At 39.3% G+C, this 8545-nt stretch overlaps 2 protein-coding genes across 4 annotated transcripts; both read left to right on the top strand.

The window, feature by feature from the left end:
• The first annotated feature begins 798 nt into the window (after nt 1-798).
• gtf3c6 (general transcription factor IIIC, polypeptide 6, alpha) lies at nt 799-2936 on the top strand. 2 transcript variants are annotated; one of them, XM_056417445.1, is made up of 6 exons: nt 799-899; nt 1099-1179; nt 1309-1372; nt 1758-1802; nt 1894-2001; nt 2228-2936. In XM_056417445.1, the coding sequence occupies exons 1-6, from the start codon at nt 876-878 to the stop codon at nt 2353-2355; spliced, it is 450 nt and encodes a 149-aa protein (XP_056273420.1). In that variant the 5' UTR covers nt 799-875; the 3' UTR covers nt 2356-2936. The 2 variants fall into 2 exon arrangements, with proteins under 2 accessions (XP_056273420.1, XP_056273419.1); XM_056417444.1 differs by having other exon boundaries at nt 2225-2936.
• A 422-nt stretch (nt 2937-3358) lies between these two features.
• calub (calumenin b) lies at nt 3359-8232 on the top strand. 2 transcript variants are annotated; one of them, XM_056417442.1, is made up of 8 exons: nt 3359-3435; nt 4723-4965; nt 5060-5080; nt 5153-5346; nt 5484-5650; nt 5745-5805; nt 5979-6178; nt 6882-8232. In XM_056417442.1, the coding sequence occupies exons 2-8, from the start codon at nt 4745-4747 to the stop codon at nt 6984-6986; spliced, it is 969 nt and encodes a 322-aa protein (XP_056273417.1). In that variant the 5' UTR covers nt 3359-3435; nt 4723-4744; the 3' UTR covers nt 6987-8232. The 2 variants fall into 2 exon arrangements, with proteins under 2 accessions (XP_056273417.1, XP_056273418.1); XM_056417443.1 differs by lacking the exon at nt 5060-5080.
• The last annotated feature ends 313 nt before the right edge of the window (nt 8233-8545 follow it).

Here is an 8545-nt window from a genome sequence, read left to right as displayed (position 1 = left end):
TTATATTATATGTCGATTAGATTATATTTTGTTTACATTTTACTTCCTACCATATGATAGAAATACATTTCGTATTACAGATTTTGAGATTGTTGCCTTTAATGTGTGTGTATCAGGAATAGATTTGCACGGCAAATTCACAATAAATTTAGTCCTGGCAAACGCAACTGAAAAACGCAGGTTCCCCCACACATACATTCATATCACCAAGCTGAATGGTTTGGTTTTGTGCTTGATATGTGTTCCCTACTCTGCACTTTGATTATGATTCAGTCATGTTTTGCATCTGGCCACCTATTTCTTTTTCCTTGTTTTGGATATGTTTGATGTGTGTGCTTGTTTTATTTGTTGTTGCCTCTGTCTTTGACAGATACATTTCTCCTTGGGGATCAATAAAGTGTATCGTCTAATTTCATCTCATCTCATCACCTTCACTATGGCCTCCTGCAGGAGAACATTAATAACATTAATGTTAGATGTGGATGAGTCTGCCTACAGGTAGCCAATATTTAGATCCAATCATACTCAACCATAAGTAGAATGAACAGACAGACAGACAGACAGACTAGATGGATGGCTGGGTTGGAGCTATATTTAATTGTTATTCGCTCTATTTCCAGGTCACATTAAATGGCTTTGCAACAATACACTCCACAAAAATAACTGAGCAACAGCGCCCCTCGTTGTTCATGACCCGGAACTGCAAATCTGCCATGAAGTAAAAACAAAACAAAGCGGGCACCTCGGCCACCGTACATTCGCGGAAGTTGTCATATAGTCTTACGCGAAGAAAGGAATGGAAGATTTCTGCACACACAACTGAAAACAATATTTACTTTTATTGCTACTATTCCTTTTAGTTCACGATTTTCAAAATGGAAGATGAATGGGAAGAGGAGGTACGAAATACTATTCGTGTACTAGCGTTTACTCTTTCGCCTTACCCAGATTAGCTTCATGTGGCGAGCACGTTAGTTCATTTACTGGGGGGTGCTGATCCATCTTTGTGTTATTGTTTATTTTCTGTGCTTGTTTGACTGTTAAAACATCACAATGTATTTTCATTCAGGATCCTTCTTGTCTGTTTCGTGTATTTAGGAGGAGGTTGTTGTGGTGGAGCTCTCTGGTATAATAAACAATGACTTCATGTCCAAGTGTCGGGGCACATGCAAGATACTGGTGAGTATAGGATATTAATGCTTGTTTTGTCATGAAAGAGAAAAGGCTGGGCCACCGTGCATGCCTTCGATATCAGTGAAGGCCTCTCACTGCAGCAGTCACTAAATACGTGTTGTTTATGTATCGCAGGATATCGACAGTGAGAAGCCCATGATGCAGGTGGGACCTTATGTGTTTTCAGGGGAATATGAAGGTAAGGAGTAACCTCTAAATATCCACAGAGAGTGCATGTATATATACTATTACTACTTGTCTAGCTTCACTGACTTGTGCCTGCTGTTAAAATATATTGCACTCTGCTCCTGCTTCAAGCAAGTTGTCATGATGGTGCTTTGACTTTTGTGGTTGGTTTGAGTCATGATGAATGGCCCAAACTTCCAATTCAAAAGTCTGATAATCTTAGAGTAAAGAGTATTGCCTTCAATACAAGTAATTAATATAGCATATATTATAAGATACCTATACCTTAATATGCCTATTTTTCCTGCACGAGGGAGCTTCCATGAAGTCCTATAATAGATTGTTCTCATACAAAATGAATGTTAATTGTTTTATTTGCTATCCTTTACTCTTCAAAGATACTTTGGGAACGTGTGTGCTGTTTGAGGAGGGACCCCAGAAAAGTAAGGCTTTCTATATATTACTCTATGTTTATTGTTGGATTTCAGCGTCCTCTTTTTTTGCCTCATTGTCCATTTTAATATATTTCTGCAGAAAATGCAGACCGTGGTCCAGAGCTCAAGTACATTTGTCACACCGTGAAAAAACTAATGATGCAACGAATTTTCCTGGTTGAGAAGAAAGAGGGTGAAACCAGCACAGGTCAGCTAGAACCGCTATACTCATCATGGTACACAATCTGTTGTCATAATTTAGTTATTATACAGTTATTATAACTTTTGTTTCGTGACACATTTTCATACAATGTCGCTTTTCAAGATAAACTTGTCCAAACTACTTTTTGATGTTATGCAGTTTTACAAATAAGTATGCTTTGTACAATATTGTTAAAAGTCTGAATATGTTTGGAATGATGTCGTCCCAGCAGGAAGTCGTGATGGTGGTGAGCAGACGACCACAACATGTCAGTCCAATCAAGAAGAAAATGCCAACCAACAGGGAGAGACAGCAGGTGGAATGGACAACACAGATTTGGAAGACCTAGCAGTGGGCTGAGATAAAGAGCCGTTGCTATATTCTGACCTTCCAAAACGAGTGTACAGACACCAGGCTGTGAAAGACTCCGTGTCATGAACAGACAATTCTTAGACGGTTAGATCCACAGTTCAGTAAAAAATAAAAGTGTTTGTATTGGTGTAAAAAGTTATTTGCACAATATAAATATAGTTAAATGAATATAGTTAAAACATTTTTTTACAAATCTTCACGTGAATACATATATATATATATATATATATGTGTGTGTGCGCGTGTTTGTGTGTGTATGTGTGTATATATATATTCCTTTTTCTCTACACAGTAGGGGTCTTGGGAAAGGCAGTCACAGTCAAATCTCAGTTTAGCAGCAGGAAGTCCTGTCATTGTGATTTTTCCACTTATCACAATGAATGTCTAACCAGCAGTGGAAGGGATATTTGCTTGAACTGCAAAGTTAGAGTTTGCCATTTATACATTCAAAGAAGTGAGAAAAATACGTAATACCTATTTTTCTGAATTATGATAAATATGTCAAATCTGCACGACTGTGACTGAATGAGTGTTAAAGCCAACAGAAATAAAAGCTTTTTATGTTGTGAGTCTGTGTGTTATTGTTGATGATGTGTTGATTTTTTGGATTTTCTCCCACAGAAAACTTGTGTGGATGTGGCATTGGGTTTCAAAGCAAAAGTCTGTTTATCAGGCAACACTCCCTTATGATTTCATTTTTAAGAAACTATTTCAAATGAATTAAATATATTACATTTCTATCGTGTTTTCCTTTTGTTAATTTGTATAACATGTGTTAAAGTGCATGTTCTGGACTACTATTGTGGAGTTTACCAATCTCAATCAAGCGTTGATGTTTTGTTTTATGAATGGACCAAGTTGTGTTGACTTTGAGGACGTGGCGGTTCTCGGCCAATCCAATCACCGATGCACCCTTAAAGCGGACCAGTGAGCGAGCGACATCGCACTTGCCTCCTCGGCACCTGATTGGTCGGTTTTGCCGTTTGGCGTTTTAGCACAGGAAGTGGATGGGTGTGTTTCCGAGAGGAGGGTCTTAAATTTCATCGACGAACTTTCCTGTAGACACCGGTGAGTTCTCTTGATAAATTGTGGCTTAGAAATACAGAAAGTAATTAAATTATGTTGCCTGCGTAGCTAATGTTTAGAAAGACGCAATGTGGACAATGTCCTCGTTGCTTATTTGCCGTGAATGGACGAGTGGAGCTGCAGGTTAGCTGAAAAAATATCGGTACGCTAGGTTAGCCAGTCTAACGTCAACGTTAGTCCTCTGATTTTGGATGTAATGGTTTCTAATTGGAAGTAATGGTTAGAAACTGTAGCGTCTCCCTCGTAATTCACATAGGATGAGAAGATTGAAGGTGTCGAGCCGTGTTTAAGAGAGAGACTACTGACGTTGTGCTTTGTCACACGAAAGCAGTCAAATTAGTTGGCGGTGAACTTTTAGTAAAACAGTTTAATAGTCAGGGATTATATGTCCCCCCCCTCAGAATTATAATTCCTGCAATTATTAAAAACAATAACGTTATAGTCTCTTTATACAAACTTTAGTTACAGAAGGTGATTTTAATATTTCCCCCTGAATCTGTAAAATCTTAAACATGCCGAACCAGAATTTAACATTTTTAAAGTAGGATTTCATTGCATTACATGTAGCATTAGTTTTATCTATGCTGGATGGAACTAATGATGGATTACAAAAGATATGCTGATATGTCATGTAAATAATTAATAAATCTGTGCGTATGCATGATAATGTTTATTTTAAGAATTTCTAAACTGGGATAATAAAATATGTGAGAGGTTATTTCCTACAACGTAACAGAAGCTTGGGAAAAAAGGGATTGCATCAGCTTGAACAGATTAGCCCTGCAGTTCACCTCCTAGTCTGAGGTTGCTCCGAGTCATTCACTTCTAAACTGGGCCAGAGTTAACCCTTGTGTTGCCTTCGGGTCAATTTGACCCGATTCAATGTTTAACCCTCCTGTTACCTTTATATTTACTAACATATTTTACCCTTGAGGTCAATATGACCCCAGCTATTAAAATCTTCAGAAAATTATTAGAATTAATATTGTTTTCCAAGTTTAAGTGTGAGGTACTTTATGTTTGTTTGTTGACTCCCGAAAGAACACCGACATTAAACATTGAATCGGGTCAAATTGACCCGAAGGCGACAGGAGAGTTAAATATTGAATCGGGTCAAAATGACCCGAATGCAACACAAGGGTTAAGTAGCAGTACTCTCGCATAAAAGTGCATGACAAACTAAGATGGGCATGCAACACAAAAGCGTGGAGCAAAATTCACTGTTTGAGCGGTAATCATATATTTGTCTTCTTTATACCCCTCGTCCAGACAACTTCTGCACATACGCAGGATGGAGCTGCGACCACTTGTGATGTGCTTTGCTCTCTGTGTGGTTTACGCCACCAGTAAACCCACAGAGAAGAAGGAGCGTGTTCACCTCGATGAACCCCTCAGCAACATAGATCACGATGACGTGGAGAACTTTGATTATGACCATGAAGCCTTTCTGGGACAAGAAGAGGCCAAGACCTTTGACCAGCTCACACCAGAGGAGAGCAAGGAGAGGCTCGGGTAAGAATGCCTGTCAGGGGAATTGTGCAAATCTATTCGTGAAACACTGGGACAATATCAAATCAGTGGGGTAATGTCGTAATTTCTCCTCAAGGAGCAGTAAAGTTCATCTGAGGTGAGACGCCACCATATGGTATGAAAGAACAAGCTAATTGTTTGCCAAATGATTTTTTAAATTTTCCTACAGCATGCTCGTCGAACGTATAGACGAGGATAAGGATGGCTTTGTGACAGTCGAGGAGATGAAGAACTGGATCAAGCATGCCCAGAAGAGGTGGATCTACGATGATGTGGATCGGCAGTGGAAGAGTCATGACTTGAATGGAGACGAAGCGGTGTCATGGGAGGAGTACAAGAACGCCACTTATGGATACATTCTTGGTACAGCTGCAGACTATTATCTTGTCCTTCAATTGATGTGTCCCTAAAGTATTACCTGTGTACTGCATGGGCACAGACACACATTTACGTTGCCACACATGTACACACAAAACAAACTTTTGTTCACTGACTTGCAGATGATCCCGACCCCGATGATGGCTTCAGCTACAGGCAGATGATGGATCGCGATGAGAGGAGATTCAAAATGGCTGACCAAGACAATGACATGAAGGCCAACAAAGAGGAGTTTACAGCCTTCCTTCACCCTGAGGAGTACGACCACATGAAAGACATTGTGGTGTTGGTGAGTGACGAACGCACACAGGTGTTAAAACGATGACACCAACACTGTTTTACTTCCCTTCTCACTGCTCTGTGCTCTCTTTGATTCCTTTTAGGAAACTATGGAAGACATTGACAAGAATGGAGATGGCTTCATAGATTTAGACGAGTACATAGGTGAGTTCTCGTTCATTGTCATATCGGCACCGTCAATTTATACCACACCATTTTGGGTTGTAATTGGTCAAACTTAAGACAGAAACACAAAGTTGAAGTATTAATCCATGTTTGAGCCAGTTTGAGTAACCCTTATGAAACGAGCATGGCAACAACCCCCTTCTGTGCTATAGGTGACATGTACAACCAGGAGGGCGATTCCACAGAACCTGAGTGGGTGAAGACGGAGAGGGAACAATTTACTGAATTCAGAGACAAAAACAAAGATGGAAAGATGGACAAGGAGGAGACCAGAGACTGGATCCTGCCCAATGACTACGACCATGCTGACGCCGAGGCCAAGCATCTGGTCTACGAGTCGGATGCAGACAAAGTATGTCCTTTTAGAATTTCTCAATTTCAACAAAAATGCTTTGTTCTAATGCTTTTTATTTCCTGTGTCATTTGCTGAATATTTGGGGGGGGGAAGTGGAACTGCATGTGTGGAAGCACAAATTAATTTATAAGTGTAGTATGCACAAATGAGTTTCAATGATTGTACTGCAGGACTACAAAATACTAGGAGCATCTGTGATTTGTTTGATCTTGCTATGTATGAGTTTAGATTTAGACAATTTATTCATGGAATAATGACTTTGCTTTTTGTTGCTCACTCAGAATATTTGGTGATCTGGATTGCTTCACTGTAAAAGTTTTCCAGTGCCTCTTTTTGTCCTAGGCGTGTATTGTAAACACTGTGTTGCCAACAGTGACTTTAATCACCAGTTAAAAATATTATAACCGGTGGATCTAACTTAATTACAGCTGTAACAAGGAATGCTAAATGCAAGACGTCTAGGCGTGCCTCTCAGCCCTGCCTGTATTGTGGCATTTTTGGATATTATTATAGTGTAATTAAGATGAGTAAAATATGTCTTATTCATTGTCGTCAACCAGTTATACACGTTCAAATCATACAAGCCATGCCAAATAATAGCAACATGACGTACCTTCATATCTTGGGAACATTTTTTAAATAATCGTCTTGTGTACTGACACAAATACAAGTCTTATGCGTCTTGTTCTCCCTCCATCAGGATGGCCTCCTGACCAAGGCTGAAATCGTGGATAAGTACGATCTGTTCGTGGGCAGTCAGGCAACCGATTTCGGAGAAGCTCTGACTCGACACGACGAGTTCTAACATCCGCCTGCTTTCAAAGACTCTTGTGTTCATCTTGTGTACCACCTTACTCCTCCAACAGTGGGTGGAGTATCTCAAACCAGATGAGCTCACCTGATCCAACGCCACGAACAATAATTTATTTGATCTGTTGAATGTGTCCCGTTGTGTACACACTAGCATCACACACTGACAAAGGTTTGTCCTCATGCTCAGTTGTGTGTAAGATTGGGATATGTCGTCGGCCTGTACTCTCTTCCACAAACTAATCTTCCCTTTCCAAGGTCAGGCAAAGGACAAAATATATTAGATGACCATTTGTTTTTGTTCTTTATCTGAAAGAAAGATTTTAGGACATTTTGTTATGAAAGCCTAAGAACAAATTTAAGTTTGCATTATACAGAATAGTTTATCGCACCATTTCTTTTGCAATTCACACGACTTAAGAGTAAATCTGCTTTCTTGCCAGTATAATTTGTTCTACTCCTCGGTCTTATCATATTATCGGGCCCAAATTGAAAACACCAGTTGTTGATTCATTGTACCTCGTTTTTGTGGCATTGATCATAATGCGGCAATTCTGGAGTACAATGTGTTTGGCACGAGGAGTAAATGTAAAATTCCAGTGGCGAAGACTATTTGGACCAGTGCAATACAGAATCATCAGTGGTACCTCACTGTCTATGCTATACTTGTCCCCAAAGCATCCGTGTTAACTCGAACTGTTGGTGCTCCATAAGGGCGGGTTGTGTGTTCGCTGAAGGAATCAAGATTTATAGATTTCGGATTTATAAATAGATGGATTCCTTGTCCACGAAGCTGCCTCGTTTCTTTTTTTTCTCTTATCACCTTAATAGTGTGTGCGTGGGAATCTGTGTACATATATTACTTGTATTCCTGATTAGTGACCTATCCTTTTTTTATGTTTCCTTTTGTTCTATTCAGCAAGTTGTGTGCCAAGCGAAAAACTTTGTCCCGATTTGTAAGCAGTTAAAAAATATATATATTTTTCCTGTCAAACCCTAAATATGTTTGTTTTGCTTGTATTATCCCTACCACCATTTATAACCACTGTTGAATTTCTTATGGTATACTATAATGTATATGATAATGTTTTTTTACAGGCTCACTGCAGCTACCACCCTTTCACTTGTGACTTTACTGTAAATAAGTTGTTTGTCTGTAAACTGAGCACTCTAACAATCAAGTCCAGTTTTTGTTATTGAGAAGAATGTTCTCAATAAAAACAAACTAAATTAGAAAATTTCGTCTGCCACAATTTTTGACTTGAAGTACTGGTTGGTGTGTGTTTCACATGGAAGCTGCTATTACAAGTGGGGTGTTAATCACTCTGGCCAAGCGATTGATCTCAGGAAGTTGTTTCTGTGGAAAGAAAAACATACCCAGGATTCTTCAGTTGTCACTTGCTGAAATTTAACTACTTATAAAATAATCTCACATGGCAGTTGAATATAGTCTGTTGCATTAGAATCACTATTTCCCCCAGCTTTCTTCCTTTTTAGATAATGTCCTGCTTCCCTTCAGGCTGTTGACCCACTGATCTCTGGGTTGTTATTTCA

This window comes from Pseudoliparis swirei, chromosome 6 (genome assembly GCF_029220125.1).
Source record: "Pseudoliparis swirei isolate HS2019 ecotype Mariana Trench chromosome 6, NWPU_hadal_v1, whole genome shotgun sequence".
NCBI classification, from domain to species: domain Eukaryota; kingdom Metazoa; phylum Chordata; class Actinopteri; order Perciformes; family Liparidae; genus Pseudoliparis; species Pseudoliparis swirei.
The sequence above is the reverse complement of the archived record's forward strand: the minus strand, read 5'-3'. Positions and strand labels throughout refer to the sequence as shown.